At 38.1% G+C, this 24342-nt stretch overlaps 1 protein-coding gene across 1 annotated transcript in view; it reads left to right on the top strand.

The window, feature by feature from the left end:
* Nucleotides 1-1289: 1289 nt before the first annotated feature.
* Nucleotides 1290-24342, top strand: part of LRMDA (leucine rich melanocyte differentiation associated) — a 686193-nt gene continuing 663140 nt past the window's right edge. Inside the window, exons 1-2 of the mRNA XM_075154405.1 lie at nt 1290-1407; nt 5909-6009. Of these exons, the coding sequence (XP_075010506.1) occupies nt 1378-1407; nt 5909-6009 (131 nt within the window). The 5' untranslated portion in view covers nt 1290-1377. The remainder of the gene's footprint in view (nt 1408-5908; nt 6010-24342) is intronic.

Below are 24342 nucleotides of genomic sequence, written 5' to 3'. Positions count from 1 at the left end.
AAAATAACAGGGAGGAAAAAGTGGTACAAAATGTTTTTTTCCTTGGCTATTTGCTCTGAGTTTCCTGTCCAGCAGTCAGTGTAAGAGGAGGAATGGCTCTAGAGAAGGCGTAATGCCATAGCTGTACCAAGAATTTATTCTGTTGATATTAAGAGGTAGAGCAGCAAGTACAGTATGAGTTTCTGCTGTGTTGCTGAATAAACTGTAGAAAGTGGTTTGCAGTGTAGAATATGTATCCTCCTGAAATTTATTTGCCCTCACAGCATGTACCTCTGCTTTCAGCAAGAGTGAGTTATGCTATATTAGCAATAAAGGGGAAAGAAGAGCCAGATTTTTAAAGGTGCTTAGGCAGCTGAAGAGGTAGGTAGACGATTAACAGGATTTAGGATCCAAGCCTGAGAAACCTAAGTATCTTTAAAAGTCTCACATAAAATTCGTACAGAAAACCTTCAATTTCCCTACTCTGCCTAACCAGTGGTAACCTACCATCACGCCATTATTTTAAGTAGCAAATTCTCATGCCCTGGAAGGACTGGTTTGACAGGTATTTCTGATAATTCCAAAGGTATTTCTGTTTTCCACACAATTACCCTATATTCTATAGACAAAAAATATCGCTACAGGGGTGTGGGCCTCCCCTGTAGATAGCATGGGATTATTTCTGCAAGTGTTGCTTTACCAGTGACATGCCTTCAAAGGCAAGTTATGCTTTATGCCACAAATTAGTGGACTGCTCAGGAGGTGGAAAGCCAGTCCAGATGACCCTCCAGTCCCATTACAGGGAATGAAATCCAAGCCCCAATTCCTCTGTCACTGTCACACCTATTTCCGTCACTTCTTCCCAGGGCCTGTGCCATCGCTGTTCCAACCCAACAGGCGGTCCCAGCCCAGCGTTCAAACGCGGCAGTCGGGCATGTGGTGGCTGGACCTTCGCTCCAGGCAAGGCATCGCAGCGGGGCCTGGAGCAGCCGCTGGACAGGGACGTCTGGGGACTGGAGGCACAGACCCTCGCCCCACGCCAGCCCCACGCTCTCGCCTGTCACCTCGGCCCTGCATGGAGCGCACCCGCCCTGCCTCGGCGGGACGGTCCTGCCGGGAAGCCCGCGGCAGGGCCTCAGGGCGACCAGCCCGGGGAGCCGAAGCGGCAGCCGGACGCAAGGGCCGCCGGGGGCAGCGGGACCCCTGCGCACCTCCCTGGGGCCGCTGCGGGCGCGCTCAGCCCAGCCGCAGGTGGCGGCGGGAGCCCCGCGCCGCCGCCGCCCCCGCCCGCGGCCCGGCCGCGCTTCCGCCCGCGTCAGCTGACTGCTGCGAGGAAGCGGCCCCGGCCCGGCCCGGCTCCGAGCCCGCGGAAGCCCCGGCGCGGCCGCCCCCGCAGCCATGGCAGGGGTCGTGGTGAGCGGAGCCCAAGTAAGTGTCCGCATCCCGCGGCTCGCAGGGCCCGGGCGACAGCGGCCCCACCTGCCGGGGGCAGCCCGCCCCGGCCGGCGCGTCCCCGCCCCCGGCACCGGTAGCGGCTGCCCGAACTCCACGCCGACTCCCCGCCGCTTGGCCGCGGCGCTCGCTCCTCCGCGGCCGGGCTGGTCCTAGTCCTGCTCCTGGCTGGGGGAGGCTCCCGCGGGGGTGGGGGGCGGCGGCCTCGCACGGGGCCGGGGCGTTTTAGTTTCCAGCCGCACGTAGGCACCGCTGCCAGGGGCAGGTATCGCCTTTCTCGCAAACACGCTTCTCCGAGGCCGACGCAGGGAAGGAGCCGAGGAACCGTCTCTGCCCCCGAAAGCGCCGGGCGGTGCGGCGGGGGGGAGAAGGCGGGGCGGCCCCCGGGGGTGTGCTCAGAGTGGCACGGGTTGGGGGTGTGCGTGTGAGCACTGGCAGCGCTCGCTCTTAACGGATAGCTGACGGAGCACCGGGGTAATTGGTGACAGGGGATTATTACTCTGCCACTTTTGCTACTGCTATAGCCTGCTTTAATGCAACAGGCGCGTTTCTGAGGCTTCGCTGTGGGAGCAGTGCGGCTTGCACGGCCTCACTCCCGTGCCAGATCTGCAGCTGGCGGTGGAGCCCGGTGCGGGGTCCGGTGGGCCGAGGAGCATGTCGTGTTCCAGAGCGACCTCCGGTTGCTCTTGGACCCTGCCGCTCTCAGGTTTGAGTAGGCTGCCGGAATAAACTGAAGGAGAAGGTCTGAAATACGCTGTTTTTCCTGCTGAAAGTAAACACTATGTATGTTTCGTTTTGGTTAAAGAGGGAAGTTGGGAAGTAAAACAAATCCTGCTGGCCTTTACCCAGTGCTTTATTTGGCTACTGAAAAATTTTCTGGCTAAAAATTGATGTCATTACAGCTGAACCCGTGACTAAAACTAGCAAAATTTTTTTTATTCCCCACAAAAAGAATAAATGAAGCTTGTCTTCTTTTTGAAAATGGTTTGCCATTAAACTAGGGTGCTGCCCATCTAATTGCTTCTTTAATCTGGTTGCTATTTCTATGTGGAATTCCTGTAAATGTGCATGTGATATGGAGGCAACTGGCTAATTTTGCAGCTGCTGCAGGAAATGGTTCCTGTGGTCTCTGTGGTGCACTATGGCACTGAGTAACATGCTTGCCTTCTTCCCTTGAGCATGCCTTGAACCCCTTCAAGTAAAGCATATTCTTAGTTTGGCTCTGTGCCTAACATACAATCTTCTAACAGCATAGAGTAAAATATAATGCTCAACTGACTGGAAATATTCTCCAGATGTAATTCCCTTCAATGGAAGGAAATATGCAATATCTAGAGTTCATACATGACCTATTTGGTGACATTCTTAAATAAAGATGTTACTTTATGAGCTACTAAGATTACAATATCATTGTAAAATGATTGTAGAGATTAAATGGTAATATACTCTGAAACTAAAGCAGAAGAGAGGTGCAACGGCTATTAATTGGTTAAATTATGTTTTAAATATTTTGTAAAAACATATTTTTTTCCTGAATTACATACAGTGTGTTGAAGAGTCTGCAAGACTGTCTGAGACGTCCATAGCCTATCTGATGCTGGGCTTTGTGGGAAACTTCCTGAACATTTCAGTGGGATATTGAGCAGGGCACCAGTAATAAGAATAATTGACTGTGACCAACCTGTATTAGATTTGAGTTGGAGAATTAGGCAATGGAAACATCTACATCCAGTTTTTAATCCCATGTGATGTTCTGTGAGTGGTATAGAAAAATTTAAGAAATCTCCTGTTACTGATGTGCCTTGCACCCAAAGAGCTGAGGAGTCTTGGGAAGAGTATGCTTGCTCTCATCTCTCAGTGATGGCATCTCTGCATATGTACTTGAAGGCTCATATTCATTTTGAGGGTATTTGGGATGGATGCAAAAGGAAGAATACTGAATTATGTACATTTTCTTGTTTTTTCAGTAAAAGATTTTGAACTGTAAGAATGAAAATGAAGAAATGTTATTCTTCTGTTGTCCAGAGTACTGAAGTCTTGCTTTATATCAGCATTGTTCAAGGATTAAAGAGCAGAAGAGTGGGGAAATAACTCTTGAAAACTTGTTCAAAAAGGCTTATTGTGTATTGTATCGCTGGCAGTCGCTGCTGTTCTTACAGTAAAGATAGTTCTTGGGTATCTCAAGCATAGAGAGCTGAAGTTGAATGCACTTTGTTTATTTTGTGGAAAAATAAATCTATTTGTTTTAAATTGAAAAAGGTACTTGTGCTGTGAGTGTGCTGAAGTGGTCTTTATGGAAGTAAAATTCCTTTTACAAGGCCTCAGCATTAAAAGATCATGACAACCATATTTAATCTGCAAATACACCTGTGTGTAATCTTTTTGTACCAGTTGTGCAAATATATTTGTATATTATAACAGTTCAAAGGCTGAAGCTTTGCAACATTTTATGTATTTTGCCTCCTGGGTGCTCCAAAACACATTTGTATGAACTTTTTTCTTCAACTTCTGTTCTTGTGGAGCTAGAACATTTATGGCCAGGTAAGTTTCTGAAGCAGTGGGAATACAGGTCAGAGTCTCTTGCTCCTTCTCCACCACTCCTCCCTGGGTGAAAAGCAAAGTGGGTGGCCTGTGCTCTTGCTATGCTTCTAGTTGCTCAAGATGGTCTTGCACTCCTGGCGTTAATAGGCATCATATTTTAGTAATTTCGATTTCAACATAAATGCTTAATCCAAAGTATTATTCTGCTGTTAATGTGGTGTCTTTCCAAGGGTTTGCAAACATTAGTTTAAAGAAATATAGCATTCAGTGAAGAATGAAGCAATTCTTGTATGCATATCTGCATGTATGTTGAAAAGTGTGTTGTAGTTGTCTTGGATGAAAACTGGAGGGAAAAAAACCCTGTATTTAATTCAATAAATTCTGTAAAATGGTTTCTGTTACGTCCAAACATTAGGATGCCAACTACCCAAAACAGTTCCTTTCCCTTTTGTCCTTATATTTGCTAAAGTCATGTGTACGTCTGGTAGCAGAATTTATTGCAAGAGCAGGTATGGCTTAACAAGGGGAAGAAGTTGTTAAACTGAGCTTCAAGCTACCTGTTTTCTGCTCGTAAAAAATTATTTCACTGTTGTCAGCTTTATCTGTTGAAGTTATTGAACAAAATGAATTAAATGGGATGCAATGTAGTATTATCAGATTGCAATCATTTTTAGAGTGTAAGAGACCGGGATGACTTGCAAAAGTACCTACCGTCAGTCTGTTCTGCAGAGGAGTCTCTGTTTTAACAGAAAGTGGAATACTATCAAAACAAAGTTTGACTGACTTTTTTGCATATTTTTCGTCTAACATCTTTTAGACCAATGGGATATGGTCTTGAAATTGACTTTATATTAAATATTTAGATAATAGCAATATCTTATAGATAGTGGTCTAACACAGTGTTGAAATCTATTTAACTAGCAAGTTGCAACTTGCAACTAAGATTTCTTTAGCACAAAATCTGAAATGTCAGTGTTTATACTGATATTTTGAACACTGGGAAGATGAGCCGATATAGATGTATAGAATTCATGAAATAGGTTTAGCAGGCTTTGTGGGGATTCTTTGAAGAAATCAAACCAAAGACGTCTAAGACAATACAACAGAGAGAATAGAAAAAAGTTTAGCTGTTTTATTGTTTGTGTTTTTCTGGAAATATTATCACTCACTTCATGTTGGCTAAAAAAAAAAAATAAATCTGAGTAGACTGTATTTTTGCTACAACTAATTCTTCCTATGTTTGTTAAAGGTGGGTTAGATGGGCTGGTATGAAAAAGAGGAAACACATTCACAAGTATTTTGGGTATAAGGGGGAGTGTGATCTGAACATAGGTGTTGAAGTCAGAAATCTTTAGGATTTACATGACTGTCTGAAAAAAGCTGCATGCTTGTTTTTTCATATCTTGGCAGCCCTCTTGCTCTGTCCCTAGCATGTCACTGGGAATAATAATCTCCTCAAGGAATGGTTATGAGAATGGATTGACAGTACACTGCTTAGGTATTTCTGGACCAAACTTTCCGAAGTGATCTTTTAGTGTGTTGTGTACTGAGAGGCAAACTGGAAAGTCCTTTGAACGGCTTCTGATCTTTCAAAAAAATTTATTCTGGAGTGTATCAGAATGGTAATACAAAGTGATGTTAGATCAAAGTATTAGCAGTGGAATAGAAGAAATGCGATGTATTTGATCAAATTATTTTTACCTGAAAGGAAACAACACATTGTACATAAGACTACAGATGTAATAAATATTAACTTGATTGTATCAATAGGAAAATGAGATTGTGATAGATTGCATAGCAGTAAAACTGATGTAGCTTAAAGCTGTAACGAATATTTACTATATTGTGTGATGTCATTGGATCAATGAGACAGAATCTTGACAGGAAACGAAATAATCCATGTATGAAATGTTTCCTTTTTGCTTCCAATTCTCAGGTGTCCTACATTAGTCAAGACTGTGAAGAAATTCCAGAATTCCTAGGAAGAAAATATGGACATATGGCAAAGAGGCTAGATCTTAGCTTCAACTTGTTAAGGTATGTGGCAATACATAGATTTTCAAGTGCAATATGGGACACCAACTCCAAAAATAGAATATTTAAGTTTTTTTTTCCAAAGTAGAAACATACATGTATGTCAGGTACATTTAGTTGTTATCAAGTGGGTGACACTGTTTTATAGGCAATGTTTGTCTCCTTTTCCTGTACACTTGGAGCACAAATAACCAGCTGAGTCTGGAAATTTCTCGTGTTCACATAAATGATGCCCAATGAGGAGCTTATGGTTTGTTCTCCGCTCAAAATGGAAAATAAGCATCATTACTTGAAGAAGTGAAGAACGGGATCAAAAGTTAATTGTTCTTAACCAATATACAAGTAAGTATGTGCTTCTGTCCCTTCTTTTTATTTGTAAATCTCTGGTTATTACCATAAATGGTTTGTAATACTCCTTTCCCAGATGATGTGTTTTTGTTGTATGATTTTATTTTTGGGCAGCTGTGTAGTTGCCCAAAGTGCTAAAACTAAGCGTAGTTAGAATTTATAAATAAATTCTAATTATTTTAATATATGGATTGATTTAGTATTCCCACTAGTTATTACAGTATCCTTTTTCATTTAATCCTTGTGAGAGAGCCTGGTGAGGTTCAGCAGTGTATCTTTCAGGTTGGCAACTCTGTAGGTAAGTAGGGAAAAAGGAATGGAATGTAATTGTCTGTTTAAGAAAAAGCATAGTTTTTCAGTGGTACTGTTGGACTCTTTCGAGTTTTTGTTTCATTTTATTGAGGGTAAGCTTAGAGCCTGTTTGTGAGGAGTAAGACACATAAAAGTAATGTGCTGGTGCCTTGTTCTCCTAGGGGGAACAACCACTGGTTTTAACTTACTTAACAGTCATAAATGTTATCCTGAGCCACTGTCAACTCTGAAAGTCTGATTCCTACATGCAAGAGGTAGCAGAGCAAAGGAGGCACTAAACAATCTGTGGATTGTTATTGTCTTATACTTCTGGCTGATGACTCTGTACCTATGGAAGTTGTAATAAGAACAGAGAATTTTGCTGAGGAAGGGAATTGAATGGTCAATTTTTGTTTTGTCATGATTCAAGTTTTGCATGTGTATTCAGATTTAACATGTCATCAAGACGACTGCTGCTTCTTTACTCCTCTGGAAAAAAAAAAGAGTCTGTTTCTTTCATTTAATGCACAATTTGAAGAACCGTTCCTCTAAGTTCGTTTTATTTCATAAAGTAAAATATTAACATTAAATCTAGATGTAAAATACCACTTTAGAAATTTAAGTCATTAGTTCATGTTTTCATGGAGAGCTTAATTGGTGTTGTATTTCTCAAATCTGTGTTTTCATCCCTTCTTTCCTTCCCTACCCAAAACACTGTCACCTAGCCTGTTTTTCAGAAGGGATATCATTTGGTTTTATTGGGGCTTGGGGGAAAAAAAAGTGCGTTAAAATCTTTTGTGGGGAAACGTGAGAGAGTGTGCTAGGTTTTGGGGTAGCTACAATGAACTTTTGATGTAGGATAGCTTGCTGTTGTAAAGCTGTAAATGTATTCTAAAGCCAGAAATCATATCTGGGGAAATGGGAGACGTGGGTGGTTTTTTTTGTGGTGTGTTTTTTTTTTGGTGTGGTTTTTTGTGTGTGTGTTTTTTTTCTCCTTTTTTAGCTTAGGGAAGCTAATACTAAATGTGATGAGAGCAGTAATATTTTCGTATTTGAGCTGTGATAGATATACTAAGCATATAGAAACTAAGAATGAAGTATTTATTATACAGTAGCTGTTCAGACTGGTCTGCACTCATATATGAACACTGTCCCTGCATATTATAGAGAGAGTCAGATAAGCTATAGAATAAATGCCATAGCCTTAAATGAATGTGAATATAGAATAGATGTCTCGGGCAGCTGTTGAAGCAAGTGTAAACAGTAAGATCATTGTCATCTTCTTTAAACAAATATTATTGCTTGAAAAATCTGGCAATGCTGTAGTATATTGATGAGTTTTATGATTTTCATCAGTGAATGCTTAATTTGAAAAGTTTAGTTTAGTATGTTGTTTCCAGTGGGAAAGAAACTCTAAACTTAATGTCTCTCTAAAAACGAGTTTGATTTTCTAGAAAAACTTGCTATCTGTTGGTAAAGACGTAAGTTGAGTGAAGACGACCAAGGGTCATAAAAATCTAAAAAAAGAGAATATTTTGCTTTGCTGGCACAATAGTTATCTGCAGTAAAGATATTAGTTTTCATTATAATATGATTCATTATTAGATGAGGGGGTGTGTGTGTTCTTTGAAAGAAAAAAGATATTTCAGTGGTCACTAATTTTTTAGCCTGTATTTAAGCCAGAGAAATGCTGAAATATTCAACAGTTACCTGTTCTCAGTATTAGGCAGTAAATAAGTACTTACCAATCTTTTTTTAATGTTGTTTTGCATATGGGGTTTCTATGTCCCATCCTCTGTAAGTATGGTTACTGCCAAGTGTATTTTGCGAAGGAATCATCCTCCCGTAGCAGGCAATAAATTCTGTTATCTAAAATGTCAATAGAATTTCTGACAACATAACAATTACGTTAAGAATTTAAGAAATTGAGCATAGAGGGGAGATTTTTTTTAAAATTTTGTGGGCAGCAGTATTTGCAGTCATGTTATTTGATATTGCTATCATGGATGTAGTTGCATGGAGAGAAAGAGAGATACCTCTCTGTTGTAGTAACGTGGTCAGTTGGCAGCAAACTCTTCTTGCAAGACAGTGCTGTCCTTTCCGAACTAAAAGTCGTGTGCAGTTGTAGACTTGCAGTCTTTACTGTGTGCACACACACGCACGCTTATCCACATAAGAGACTCTTAGCAGAAAGATGAATTTGTACTGCATGATACAGATGTCACAAAACTTTTTTATGCAACTGATTTAATGTAATACTTGATTGAACAATTGCTTTAGTGAATCGTACTGATTTTGATACCACTATAATGTAGATAACTTTGTTGCAAAAATCAGGATAGAGCCAGGTAAGTTATTTTGCCATTTAAGGCTTTCCACCGTAAATGTGTGTTTTCAGAGGCTTGTCCAGGTATAGTGGAAAAAGGGTGGGAAGACTGGCTAATGCTGTTAGTAAAGTGAGAAATTCATCAAACATGCTATATTTTGTGACTTACATGCAAAGAGCTTTTGCCAAGCTTGTCCCTTAATAACATATTTCAAGAGATGCTGTTGTGTTTTTCTGGGAAATGTAGCTTATTTTGTACAAACCAAGGAGCTTCTCTGCCCTGCCCCTTTTTTTTTTAAACTTGTTGAGTTGATACACATTTGGATAATAATTTAAAAAAATTTAAATAATTTAAAAAACACAGGACTGGAGAACTAAATTGGAGGAGGGGAGGGTTGTCATTAGTTCTTTTGTATTGGCAATTTAATACAGAGGAAAATGTATCTTTTTCACCAATTTTTTCTGACTTCAGAGTTCTTCCCAGGCTGGAGCTCCTTCCTCTTTATTAAATAAAAATTAGGGCCTGTGTAGGTGCTTAATTGTCTTTGCATCAGATGTGGTAAATCTAATAACAATGCTTGATTAAATAATCACAAAAAGTTGCTCTTTAAAACAATTGTCTTTCTTGTTTGCCTTTTTCCAAGAACTACTCTCTCTCCTTGATTACCTTGAGCGATACATGGATCCAACTCTCTTTCTTCAGGCAGCCAAAGCAAAGTGACTATTACCAGTCGCAATGGTTACACATCTTCCCTTTTCCCTGTGAGGGAAAGCAAAGATAGAGGTGAATGGCAAAAGGGAACTTTTAGTGGGGATGGGAAAAAAGAGGAGTGGCAGCAATTTGTTGTGTATGAGGCAAAGGGAAAAACTGCTGTGTACTTAAAAGCACGCTAGTTGTAATCAGGAAGATGTGGTGCCAGTGGATTGCCTCCTGTTTACACTTCTGGTGGATGGAAATCCTTCAGCCCCAGACCACTTTAGTCCACTTGTGAATTATTTCTTCTCATGCTGTTTTCCTTACAGGTTTTGTTTAAATAGTTTCTAATGTCTTTTGTTTCCTTTTGGAACTAACGGGGGGTTGTGAAGAAGACGGAGCCAAACTCTCGTCAGATGTACAGCAAAAGGATGAGGCAGTCGTCACAGGTTGCAGCAAGGGAATTTCCAACTGTTTGTAAGGAAAGGCTTCACGATGAGAAAGGTTGAGTGGAAGAGGTGCGCAAAGAGGCTGTGGAATCTCCATCCTGGATGATAATCAAAGCGCAACTGGACAGAGCCCCATGCAACCTATCTAACTTCAAAGTCGCCCTGCTCTGAGCAGGGGATTGCACTAGATGACCTCTAGATGCCCCTTTGGACCGAAATTATACTATGATTCTGCAGCTTTATTGGTGTGGTCATCATAAAATGGCCTGAGTTGTAGCAGCTCTTTTGATTTGATAGTGATTTTCAGCTATTTTAGGAATGAACTATTTACACTGTGTATTTTCAGTAAGGCATGTTTCAGGAGCAGAGATGTTTTGCTTTGGAAATCTGCTCCTGAGTCTCTCATAGCAACTGTATTTGATAGCCTTCTCTGATAATAAAGTACTGTAAAGGCTACTATTTTGTTTCATAATGTGTGGAAGGCATTCCCTGGTTCCCATTTAATGAAAGCATAGAGCGTGGGAAGGAAAGTCATTGATGTGCCAGTGTTAATGTTACTGGGAGGCTTTGCTGAAAAGGATTTCAAGGGGGAATGAAAAACTGTTGTTGATCATTGGAAGTTAAAGATTTCATTGAAAAAAAAAAAGGTAAATAATACTCACTGGTGAAGGAAAGAAAGGAATAAATGAGTAGGAAGGATGTAATGTAGGTAGGGAGTAGAGATTTGGACGAAGTACAAATTATTTTTTTTAGATGCATCTTGCTGTCTTGAGAGAAAAAAATATTCAAAGGTTCTTTTATTTGTCTTAGATGACTTTCTTGTGCCAAATTTCTCTTTTCACATTAAAGGCTAAATGCACTCCAATGCTTGAATAACAGATGTCAGTGTTTCTGTACAAATAGGTGCCATGTTTTTATAAATAACATCTACAGTTCAATTCACAGAGAAGTCCATCTTCTAATTTTGTCCTCAGTAGTTTTAAACATGTGAGTTGTTTTCCTTTTTCTTACAGAGATTTCTTCTGGGTCTAAGCTATGAGGCAAAATGGAGAGTGAATCTTTAATCTTGGCCAATGAGGGAGGATTAATCCAATAATTGTGCTCATGGAGATACAGATATCTCTTCCTTCTCTCTAGGGTGCAGATTATTTCTGCTAGAAGCATGAATAATTTGCACAGTGTGTGCTTGTGCATATTTTCCACTGCCCGATTAAGAGGGTGTATGTATGAAAACATCCCCTTGAACTTTAATCCTAGTCTGGATTCTTCCATGACTTTTGTGAGGCTGAGGCTTTGTAATATCCTCTCTATGGACTAGAGATTGATTGTTTCTCTCTTCTGCCTACTGTTTTCTTGCCTGGGGGAATATGCAAGTGGCAGCTTGAAACTGCGCTTCAGTTTTACAGGGCATGTTCCTCTTTGTGAGTTGACTATGTGAAAGAGCCTTGCTTTTTTTTTTTTTTCTTCTTGCCACCTTCCCAGTCTGTGCAGCAGTAAGACACGCAGAACAGGAAGATGAACAACAAAAGAGAGGTGGAAATAAAAGCCAGAATTCAAAACAAAGCATGACATATTTTTTAAAAGCCCTTAGACTGTTCTTTATAGCATTTTACAATGTTGAAGAAAATGCACTATTGTTAAAACTTTTTGATGGTTTTATTTATAAGGTAGAAAAATATTTTCACCGTAATTGGGTAACTCTTAATCGTAGCAATTGCATATTTATCAGTGTGAGGGGCTGTTATTAATGTAGCTGTCATGCACAAACACATTTCTGCATTAAATCCATTTAGTATGTGCATTATTCGGTCTAGAATGTCACCAGGACATCAAAGCCCCCTTAGGCATAAGAGCACAGTGCCCTGCTGTGGCTGCAGAAAGGGCTTGATCAATAAATGTAACATGTTAATGCAGAGCAAATAGAATAAAAGATTTCTTTGACAAGACATGAAAAATCACCTTGTGGCAGCTGGCATGGTGATGCCATTTCAGCGGAGACACTAGCAAAGTTGATCTGACAAGTAAAGAGGAGAGATGATGGTTATAAGGTGCTTTTGTTTCAAACTTCTTTCTTGACCTGTCAGGTTTTGAAGGAGCCTGAATGGCCCTTTTTTGTCATGTGAAAATTGTAGTCTTAGGCAGTTATGAAGCAGTTATCTCTTCTCAAATTGTGAATGCTGCTGTTTAATTGATTCACTTAGCATTTGAAACTGTCACGCATTAATAATTGCTAAATCCTGTAGATACTGCTCTAGTGTGTCATGCTTAAATGTGTAGTTATCAGAAAATTAATATCCTTAATGAACCGATGCTTTCAAACTAGCATTGCATGAAATCTCTTTTGCCCTTTCATTTGCTGAAGGTATATCAGCCAGTTTTCAGAGAAACCCCTCCCGACAGTTGTGTGTTTTTTTTTTTTTTTTTTTTTGATGCCCGACAAATGCCAGCTTTGCTTTGGGTACATAGTGTGCTCAATGACAATAAATATAGTAATTATACTGGAGTTAGTAATTAACATAATTATAGTCAATTACGACAAATACAGTGCAGAGCTAAATAAATGAGGGTGAGAAATTAGCAAGCTAATTGATTTACCTTACTTGCTGCTTTTTCTTGCAACTAGCAGTTGCAGATTTTCTGCAGGAGAAAGTGTTGTTTACAAATAGCTGATTGTATTTTGAAATGATTCTGTCTTATGGCTCTCACTCCTGTTTCTTTTACACTGAGGTGAAGAGGATTGAAATATGGGGTAGTGGTTAGAAGGAGAAAGGAGCTGCTCTTCTGTCCTCACTTTGCTTTGAAGGAAAATGTATGTACTTGCTTTAATTTTAGATGCTTCTTACAGAATTGAAGGGGAAAAAAAAGTCATGATTCTTTACAAACAAAACACATTGCTACAGAAATTTTGGTCATATATTTTAATCCCCTTAGATGTGGCCTGAATTATCTGAGAGACATCTATCTGTTTGTTTATTGACATTAGAGAGATCTGCACAGCACTGGATAGCTAAAGAAAGAATTCAAATCGTTCAAGTAATCCAAGTGTGTTGAAACAATATGCCCTTGTTCAGCCATCAGTTTCAATAATTTAGAACCATTGGACCAGTAGAGATGCACAATATCATAACATTTGTGCACATTATAATTGCCTATTTTGTTTCGAGATGATTTATAGTATGTTGTCTGAAATAAGTGTATTGGAGCTATGCAGTTAATCTGTTTCACTCTCCTTGTTTTTTTGTTTTCTTTCAAGCATGACCACAGTTTACTATGTGAAAAGAGAATTAATATGTTAAGTATTGAAGATTTTGTATTGCTTTTTGAAAAAAAGATGTTTAGTGGTAGCTGAGATTTCTTTCTTACTCTAAGAAAACAGTGGTTTACAAACGTTTGTAAATTTTACACTTGAAATAGTTCAGTTTCAAGGTAAATGGAATTGTATTTAGAGACTTTAACAAAGAGATAGCGTTTTCCATAGCTAAGCAGTCTGAGTTGTATAAATTCTTGATAATTTTTCTGCTGCTATTTCAGTAATGTATCAAGTTCAAATGACTAGGTTTGTAGTTTGAGGTGGGTACTTAAAGTTTACCCATAAGGGATGTCCTACAGTAAGCACAAGATGCTGGTTTTTTAAGTAACATTGAAATGTTATGAATGTCTGAAAATAAATGTACATTAACACTGCTAAGAGTGGTCATTCTTCAGAAGCAGTTCAGTTGGAAATTAATTTGCTAAATGAAATATTTATATACAAGGAATCATTTAAATTATTTAAAATTTACAGATATAATGGTCTTTCAGATGAAGTCTTACGTGTTTATTAATCACTATGGACTACATTATGCATAATTATCTTTCTATTAAAGTAACTATGAAATAGTCTTATCCTGCTAGATGGACTGAAGACAAGTGTGATGATGGGTACATGGGTGGTACCTAGGGAGTTGTATAAGATAAAGTTTTATAGGTATATGTCTATTGTAAAAATGGAAGGAGAGTATTACCAGTAAAAAAAAAGGATTTTAGACTTCAAATAGTAATTCTACTTTTGATAGTGGATAGACAATCAAAACTAAATTACTCCTTGCTTTCTTCTCCTCCTTTTCCCTCCCACCATGCCTCCCCCTTTTGAAAAGTGGCATTTCAACAGGAACTAGATGTGGTCTGGGTAATGTATATGGAAAACTTTTTTTTTCCCCTTTGAAAACTTTGAATAATATTAAAAAATACTATTAAGATATACCTTGTCTTGCAGACAATAGCCATGCCTGTGTTCTGTTATTTTGTCAACTTTAAATGTGTCTATAGAATATTTGCGTTTACAAAGTATTATCTGTGTGTGTTTTTGTGACTTGTATATTTTCCTGCTGTGTCTTATTTGAAGTCATTGGTTTATTGTTGATATGAAGGGGACCAGTGAATGACTAATTTTAAAAATATGAAATTAATGGCTTATGGTATGTATTTAAATATCTCACTGATTTCAGCATACCGTGCCAAGGATGTAAGTTGTTTTTTTTTGACGGATAAGTTATTTTGCCAAACACAGTAAAATGTAAGGACAAACTTAGAGTATAAATTGTTGTATTTCAATCTTGTACTGGTGGCTGTTATGTTCTTTAGTTCCAACAGCCTCCCTTTTTGTCCATTGATTCTTGCTTGACTTTTTATGGTCACATAGTCACTAACAGACTGTGAAAGCACTGTAGTATATATACCTCTGACCCCCAATGCTGGCCATTATCCATTGATTTACTGTATCTGACAGATCAGAACATAAGATTGTTTTCTGTTCTGCTTTTCTCAAGAAGGCTTAACATCGTGGAAGGAGTTGTCTTGAGAGTGTATCACGTGGCAGAATTGGGCAAAAGCTTGTTACCTGAACCTTTGGCGGGGGGTCAGTGTGTGTTCGTATTGTGCAGCAGAGAGCTCTTGGGAGGATTACTAGAGCTGTTAAATCTGGTGAAAATGTTAAACATACTGCGCAATTTGACATTAAGTAAAATAAGGTTGTGAGCTTGAACTGTTACATTCTTAAATATAGCTAGTGAATATTGCTGTGATGGATGATGAAAGTTGTTTTTTCGGCGACATCCATCTCTAAGGGGCTGCTGCAATCATGAGTAAAGGTGAAGTCCGTATCCTGAACAAAGGTGAGTAACAAACTCCTTGGACTTGAACAGAGATTGGATGTCATACTAAGCATCCGTTGACTCAAGGCTGTTGACAAGACCTTTTGACTGAGGCGGAGCATTTCCCAGTGAACTGATGTTTGCATCACATGGTTTTCTTTGTGTTTGAATGAGCGGGGAGTGAACTGCTTTCTCTTGATCTGGTTTCCTGTGTGAGATTGAAGTTGTTTTTGGAGTGATGCTAGAGGCTAAATCCACACAATCTGCGCTTGTTCTCTGGGCACCCGGAGGTCTTAATTCACTGGCATAGTCAATCCAGCTCCTCTTGTGAGAACTGTAATCAGGTTTAAACAAAAATTAGTTTTTGTTTTGAATTCCATTCTGAATGACAGGAATCTGTGTCAGATTGAGAGAAAATCAGTTAGTTAATAAATGGAAGACTACCGCAATCTAAGAGAAGTATTGGCATTTGGAGGAGAAATAGTTTGATGCACTTGTTTTAGCTTTCAGAGAATGTCAATAAATTGCAAATAATGTCTTGGTGACTTCTCCTGCTGTAGTCTATAGTTCTCCGGATTTTAAGACTGAGAACTACTTTTTTTTTAAAGAGTATTGGGGGTTGAAGAAAAGGGTATGATAAAGAGCATGTTACAATATAGTAATCAGATGGACCATTCTTACTTTCTGACTTCCTTAATCTCTCTTACTCTAAAACAGTATTTCCTCATCACTGCTGTTGTGAAACAAGAGCGAACGACTGCAGAAATAACTGTTGTCTGAGGACAAGGAGCTTGACTGAAGGGAAGAGCCTGCATTAACCCTGGAGCTATTGTCTCTGTCTTTTCCTCTCTGTTTTGTTGAAAGGTATCTTCTTCTCTCCTTAATGCAATACATAAGATTCCCAGCATCTAGTTGCAGATGTAAAGAACTTGACTAGTTCTGCTTACCAATCACTGAGTAAGAAGCGTCTCTGTCCTCCAGTATTCAAAAAACCTGCTGAGTGGTCATGGTACAAATAGCTAGTTGGCATTTGGCAGGAAAATCCTTACAAAGCTTCTGTTTATGCATTGCTTGTTTGTTATATGTTGTCTTGTGTGGTTTGTGCCATTTTTGAGATCTTGCATTTTACATAAATCATCTTTACATAAATTACCTTGGAGATGATTTTTTCAGTTTAAAAAGACAACCCCCAAATCCTTAGCTCATGTACGTGTGAAGAATGAGTATCATAGAAGTGCAAAAGGGCCATGCATTTTTCTCAGGCTCAGGAGCCAGCATGTCAAACCAGACATGTTATACAATAATTATACTGTCTTTAAGGTCATAGTTAATGCAGTGTTATAGCTCAGTTGCAGGCTTTACGCATGAACTGATGCTGGCAATCATGTGAAGTTTTATGATTTTTATTTCTGGTTTTGTCTTGTTTCTCCTGGTCTTTCTTTTTGACCATGCTTGCTTGAGTGAGTAGAGTTGGAAGATAATTTCCTTTCTTTATAATTTCTTCTTCATTTTTAACTTAATTTGCCCACTGAGTCCATAAGCAATAGCAGTGAATGTGCTTCGTATAATAGAACCATAAGAGTTTGTTCATTTTTAAAACCATCTCATTGCTCATGTTTGTAGGAACCCTTGCTATGGTGAAAGACTATATAAATCACTTTTAAAAGAACACAAATAAGAGATGCAAAATATCTAATGTTAGGGGATAGTTTGTAATCCATCCAAAATTCATGGAAGTTGATAAGCTCTTGCAAATTGGACCAAACTCAAATAGCTTCTTTTCAAGTGCTTAAGTCTCTAATGTTTTCCCTGTGCAGTTGGTACATGAGCTGTCCTGTAGGTAGTAGTACTTGAATGTGTGCATACCTCCAGTTCATTTTTTCATAGAAAGGATAGTATGTGTGGGATGCTGTTGTCAGAAGTAGTTTACTGGCATTTAATACATATATGCATACACAGAGACACACACAAAACAACATCTTATATATAAGTGTCTTTATAATATATGTATAATGCCTTTATATATATATGTATAATACATAAATTATATTTTTAATATATAAAAATGTGGAGTGGCACTTTAGTATTTGGTCTACTTTGATTCACTTGCAATAGGGCTTTCTCAGCGATAACCTTCTCATACTCAACCTAGAAAGAAAGAACACATTATTTACACGTTACTAACCAAAAAAGATACAACACATCAGAGATAGGTGATTGGGAGATATAACTGACCTTGAGAGAATTGGACCAAAATGGGAGCAGTTTTGGGGTGAAAAAGTACTTAAGTAACAAGAAATTACAAATTTCTATCTCCCTTTTGATTGTTTTATCCAAACCTACCTACATTATTAGGTTTTTGTTATTTTTAAACTCCATACTCCCTTCTTCACTCCCTCCTACATAAGCTCTCAGAAGTACTCAGTATTGGTCTTGGCACCAGCTCTTTTTGAGGTTGATAGGAGGAAAGTTACATCAGCGTGGTGTTGTTAGTCCAGTGGTGACTGATGCATATTTCAGATTATGAGCTGTTTGGCATAGATACCAACTCACTGTGTTTGGGTTTGGTAAAAGTCAGGCTCTTGCTCTGTTAATATTGTTGCACGGAAGACTAGAGTGACAATGTTTGGCTTATTACTTGTCAATTCCAAACTTAATTTTTTATTTTTGTAAAGCTAACAAAGGGGTTTAAAAAGTTGTGGGGGATTTTTTGGGGGGGATTTTTGATTGTGGGTTTTTTTTTTTTTTAGTATGAAGCTTATGTGTTCAGTTCTCTCAGCTGGTTCGTTTTTATATAATGTATTAGACTGATGCAACCATTTTGAGTACAAATGCTCAGTCCTTAATTTTTGAATTTGCATTAAGCCCCATTTTTCAGTGCTTGCTTTGCTGAATGTTAAAAGATGGGGAATATATATAGTTAAAATATACTTAATGATATTGAAAATGTGGCTCATATTTTATGAGCCAAGTCTGCATTTCCCATTTGGCAGGTGGGCCAACTGGTGCTGTTTGTTCATTGTGAATACACCCAATGGAACGACATCATAGTGCTCAATGTTTTTAAATTACATTCAGAAATGTGAACTGCCTTTCTCTTAGAATGTTAATCTATGATCAGACATGCCAACAGGGAACTCAGTTTATGAATTTAACAGAAAAGCTATCTATTACCTACACTTAATAGTTTTTAAAAATCATAATTTCCAACCAATAGTTTGAAGATCAGTGTTAGCATATGTATTCTTTGTAAGAGAGGCATGTACTTGTGGTGACTTAAATGACTTCTTTAGTAATTAGTTTAGATATTTGTTCATCGTGAGTTTTTTTTTTTCTTTTCTTTTTTTTGTTTCCTTTTCTTTTTCTTTTTGTGATTTCAAGACCAGTATATTTAAATTTTAAATCCTTAGGTGTTTGGAAGCATCCAGTTACCTACTTAGAGCAACAGAGCAGCTTTTTATGATGAGGATATGGCTAGTGAAGTTTTATTTTGGTGACAGTGGTTTGAGGTTTTTGTTCATCTATTTTTGGTCTCATTCTCTTTTACCAAATGCTAAAAATGCATTTTGTTTGTTGAACGTAAAATCTCTTAAAGCACCAGGAAATGCAGCAGAATTGTCCTCGAACCATTTTAGATGTGAAGGGTCCAAGACTTGATGCAGTACCATAACTCTGCAAGGCCACATGGCCACAAAAGCACTGGATGAGGATCCTGTGTTTTAGGCTCCTAGAATTTTCAAGACCTTTTAGCTGGAGAGAAAAGATGAAAACTTCACCTAGTTACGTAAGTGATAAAGTGTACTGATTTTTTCAAAGCACTTAAAGGCTGAGGGAAAGGTGTTCTAGATGTGCCAAGGATTAACAGTGTATTGAATATTCAGAAAACTCCGCTTCCAACACAGTTATGTTAAGATAATTTGACAGTCCATTGTGTGGATGTTAAAATTACAGCTGCCCAAGGATCTCAACACTTGCTTTTTCTACCTATTATCTTGCATTTACTACACTCTCTATCTTGCACAGTGAAGTACTTTGGAATAGCACAGAAACAGTCATGTGTGAAGGTGATTATGTTGGAATGGCTTTGGGAAAAAATTGTCAAATGCTATGTTTTCTAAGAAATGGAAACTAACCAACTAAGTGAGAGACTGTGTCCAGTTTACTTCCTTCCCTCACTCTGTGCCTTCTTTTTTTCCTCCCCACTGCCTTCAGCTCCTTAAATCAGCAGAAGGCTGCTGAAGGTGCCTGTGAGAGGTTTGGTTGCAGGTGCAACATGAGGTTCTTGCTTTCTTGCACATGCTCTCTCTTTTGTTCACTGTATTGCTTGTAATCAGGAGCCAGGCATTAGCTAGCTTAGCTGTTCCTGTACAGTATTGGTTCCAGTTCTACCAGGTGCACAATTAGTAAATTGTCTTCCAGTCTAAGTGGGGAATGTCAGAAGGTAGTTCAATTTCTTTCACCGTTAATTCTTTGGCTTCCTTTAAATAAGTCATATCAACAAATGGTCTGTTACTACCACTAATAATAGAGCTTTTGAAATGTGTACATATCTCTAATGAGAATCTATCTCAACCCATTTAATGCGGGCCACTACTTTGCCACCGAATTACAGACTCTGGGCGCTGCAACCACAGGTGGTTTGAAACAAGAGCGTCACCTGCATTTAAATGACTGAGCAACAGAAAAGAAGTTTCTAAAGTTAAGGAGACTAATGCATTACTGTAGATTTTGTTTTGACCATCATTTGTCTCACTTTCTCCTAATTGGTAAATGAAGTAAGAGAGGACACGTCTGTATTGAGCTAAAAGTGAATGGGCAAGTGTTTCTTTGTGTGTTTTAGTACAGCAGATGAAAATCTTGCTTGCTGTAGCCCTAGTATTTTAAACCAAAGTAAAAGGGTGAAGTCAGCTTTAAGGTACTCTTGCACATTTTTTTTTTCATTTTCTTTTCTTTTCTTCCAGAAGTGCACTGGAAGCAATTAAAACTAATGTGGGCGGAAAAAGTAGCGCTTGAAACCCTTCAAGATAGCTGGTAGTTATAAAGTTGATACTTGTATTTACAGCATAGCCTATTACTATCATATAACCTGGAATGAATAAATAATTCCTATATTGTAGCAGATACATCTTAGCAGTAGGCGGAATAGTGTCAGAATTGGTCAGTAAGCTTCATTGTGTACACAGAAACATCAAATGTTTCAGGTTCTGTACCTTTTGTTTAATGCACTATGAAGTCATAATCTAAATCAGATTTCCTGAATGATTCCTTGACTCCAAATTTCCATACAGCTCTCATTCTTAGGGGAAAAAAAAAAAAAGGAAAATGGCTTCTGCACTCTAGTGAGTGGAGTGAAATCCTATTCACACCCTTTTTTCCTAGTAAAAAAGCACAAGAAAGTCTACAAAAAAGATATGTAGGTACAGATATATGTTAAACATTCATCTGTAAGTTCCTAAAATGAAATAATATCTGAACTTACCTCTGTGTCAGGAAAATTTGCTTACGTAAATTATACTGCTGCTTTTCAAACCTTCTACCACTTGCAGAAAATAATAGATATTTCCTTTCACTAGATTTTGTATGCTGAACACAAGTGAGATCCTTGATGTTTGAATCTATCCAGTTGAATAGAAATAACCTTATTCATATTATAGAGTGCATTCACATCTGTGCATGTATGTAGAAAGCTAGGCTTTCTCATTTCCATCCTGTGCAGGTCTATTTTTCTGCAATAAAAATCTATTTTTTAAAATCTATTCCTTGTCTTTTTGCTAGAGAGCATTTTATTTATTTATTTATTTTAAGGCCTTCATGTCTCTTTCAGTGATCATTGAACAGAGAAAGTAAATTGCTGTTAAAATTCCCTCACTGGTGATTCCAGCTAAACCAACCACAGCTAGTTGTTTTAAAAACAAACAAACAACCCCCCCCCTGCTTTTTCCTCATTGGTGTCTATCTACTAGAGTGCATGAGAGTAGAGAGCTTTGACCCCAGAGAGCTTTGCATGATAGACTCTTTTCAGATTCTTGTGTAAATCATGCTAAGGCTCCATGTGTAAACTTGATAGTACCTCTCTGCGCTTGACATTGTAACTTCAAGCTTTTATGTTATTTAAATATACTAAAATGTACCCTGTATAAAACTGCAGGTGCTGCTACACTTCTATTAGAGCACGGTAACACTTGCCTTAGAAAAACTCTGAGGCTGGTGAAAGAGTTAAGCAAAGCAGCCAGAAACCATTTTCAGCTTTTACTTTGCAGATACAACCTTTTAAGCATACCTACATTTACCTGCAATGGCAATCGTTTTGCATTTTAATGACAAATCAAGTACGCTAACTTGCATTTGAAACGAAAGTGCCTTAAATGTCTCTGGCTGTCAGAATGAGATGTTAGGAGCTTGATGAAAAGAGAACAAAGAAGACAAAGTATGAAGCCTAGATACAGAGCAAAATGAAATAAAACCTTGTATGGCCTGTCAGGGGTGTCAGTTGATATTCCTATCTAAAGCACATTATAGTATTACTTTGCAGCTCATAGCTTACTCATCTGTCTTTTTTAATTCATCACATTCTAGCCCACATCTTTTAAAGTCCCATGTGTCAACAATGGAAGAAATCTGTTAATTGACAAATGAGTGTCACAAATGTGAATTGGTGCCTTTACATCAGAGGCAGGTAGTCTCTGTTGTTTTTTGTCGGCTCTATTATTGGCATAAGCCAGTGTAAGACATCTGTCTTTGCCAGAATGAGAGATGACAGCCAAAGAAGGGCTGTCATTGTTTTAGTGCATGTTCATTCTGCTGAGATACTGTATAAAGATAAAATGTCAGTTAAAAGAATATGAAAAACTATCGGGAGGAAGTCCTTAAATTACTTGGGAAGGGGATCCGGGAATTGGTGCCAGAATTGAAATCCGAATGTTCCAGTTTGCATCTATCACATCAATTTAAAAATAATACTTTCTGAGTAACTGGGTCATTTTATAAGGCATTTAGGAAAACGTTATGTTGTGTTGGCATAATTAGCTCATAAGATGGAAGGAAAAACATACCTCCACAGGATATGAGTTTATTTATTACAAGTTCATTTTTCAGACATGTATAGAATTGTCTCAATAAAAATATGCTGTGTAGCATCTCTGGCGTTGATTTGCATCTGTTTTGAAATATTGAAATTGCTCCTTTCCAATTTCTTTTTCTGTTATAGTTCTATTTTAGATTGATGAATAACATAATGAAATAAAAAGCATAGCCAGCTGTGAGCTGATGAGACAATTAATAGGAAGAAAATTATTAACATAGTTCTGGGGTGTCTAGAGGGTGTACAGTATACAAAAGTTACTCCCAAATCACTAAATCCCTTTATTGCAATAAATGACTTTTTAATATTAGATAGTGAAAAAGAGAGGAGGAAAATGTTTTTATGGAGGAGGTGGAAAAAGGGAGTAGAATAAAAATGTCATAAAAGGCTGCCATTTTGCTTTTTACTTTGGATAAAAAGTCATAAGAAAGATAGATCAGCACATTAATCTTCAGCAACTTTAACAACCATATGCTATAGATGCTACAGGACACTCCCTGTGTGCCCCCCTCCTTCCAGAATAACCTGTGACTTGGGTTCTAAATGACCTTGTCTGAACTTCGGGGGTTTTGAGGACTATGTTGACAGAATCTGGTGAAGGACTAACTCTTGATCTGTAGTGAGACTGGCTGCATTGAAGTTTCAAGATGGATGTTTCTAAATAACAATTTATTAGAAGTCTTAATTTTAAAATTACTTGGGTTTGCATTTTAAATAGAGCTGTTGATATAGTAGATTTTTGAAGTTCTCAATTTTGATACTACTTAATACAGGTAGAATTGTCATTCATAACTTTCATAACATTCATAACTGTAGGATTTGTCTGTGTTTGGTTTTTTTTTTGTTGTTGTTTTAAAATTTAATTTTTTTTAAACTTGCTTCCAGCAACTAGTTGAGCAGCAGAAAAAACTGATGTTTCTCCCTCCCCACCATCTAATGTAGGGCTCTGAAATTTTGTTTGTCTTTGATAACTCTGTTTATCTCCAAGGTGCCCCCTGGCTGTTTTACTGCAGTCTGTAGTTAATGTTGATTGCAGTTTTAATTTTAGTTGTTGAGACCAGTAACAAAGTTAAATACTTCTAATAGGTGCTAGTAATTTTGTGGGTCTTTTGTGTCTTAGGGTCTAAAAAGCTAAGAATGAGTAGCATACAGCTTCCTTTTATTTTTACTCTTTGGATAGAAATGTTGTGGCTTTGTAAAAAGATCTTCCTTTAAAAAAGAGTACTAAGAGAGGAGGTGTTTTGTCTCTTTAAAACCTACTCTTTTTTTTTTTTTTTTTTTTTTTAAGGAAAAAAGCTAGTCTGTTCAAAGTTCTTTGGAATTCATTTTGCTAGACATCATTGTAAAAGATTATAATCTATGAAACTTGAGAAGTATTTGCTGCTTCTATACAAATGTCTATGTGCCTAAATTGAACAACTGTAATTTTATTAGTGGAAGCTGTGTTCTTCCATTCTCAGCCTTCACTGGTTCTAACTAGATGTTTAAATTTCCAGTCAAAAGCCATACTATTGGTGGTGTTATGCAAAGCGCCAGGCATATCTTTTCAGGCACAGATTTAAGTAGTGTTCTCAAGTTCAGTTTCCTTTGAGAAGTGGAAAGACAACACTGTCTCCATTTTACAGATGGCAAAACTGAGATGTGAGGAGGCCTTGTTGATAAACTGTAGATTCCAAGTATCATTTGCAGCCCTTCATACCAACTTGCATAAACCACTTCTGCATGTTGTCAGGAGTGATGGTTGACACCTGTCCACTTGCCAAATCTGTAGTCCTCCTAGAGGTAGTTTATTCTCATGTGCTACTTAGCTGCACTTTATATTATCTGATAGTGGGTGTATCAGCAAGGTGATGATACAGCTGAGACTAAAAAGAAAGTAAAAAATTGAATGCATTGTAGACATGGAAGAAATTTTTTTTGCCTTCAGGTGGATCAGGATTTTCTTATATTTGTTCCCTTGTGGTTGAATGGTATATAATTATAAAAATAATAACAGTAATAACAAAAAAGATGTG

This window comes from Calonectris borealis, chromosome 7 (genome assembly GCF_964195595.1).
Source record: "Calonectris borealis chromosome 7, bCalBor7.hap1.2, whole genome shotgun sequence".
Taxonomy (NCBI): domain Eukaryota; kingdom Metazoa; phylum Chordata; class Aves; order Procellariiformes; family Procellariidae; genus Calonectris; species Calonectris borealis.
This window is presented reverse-complemented; position numbering and strand designations above follow the sequence as displayed.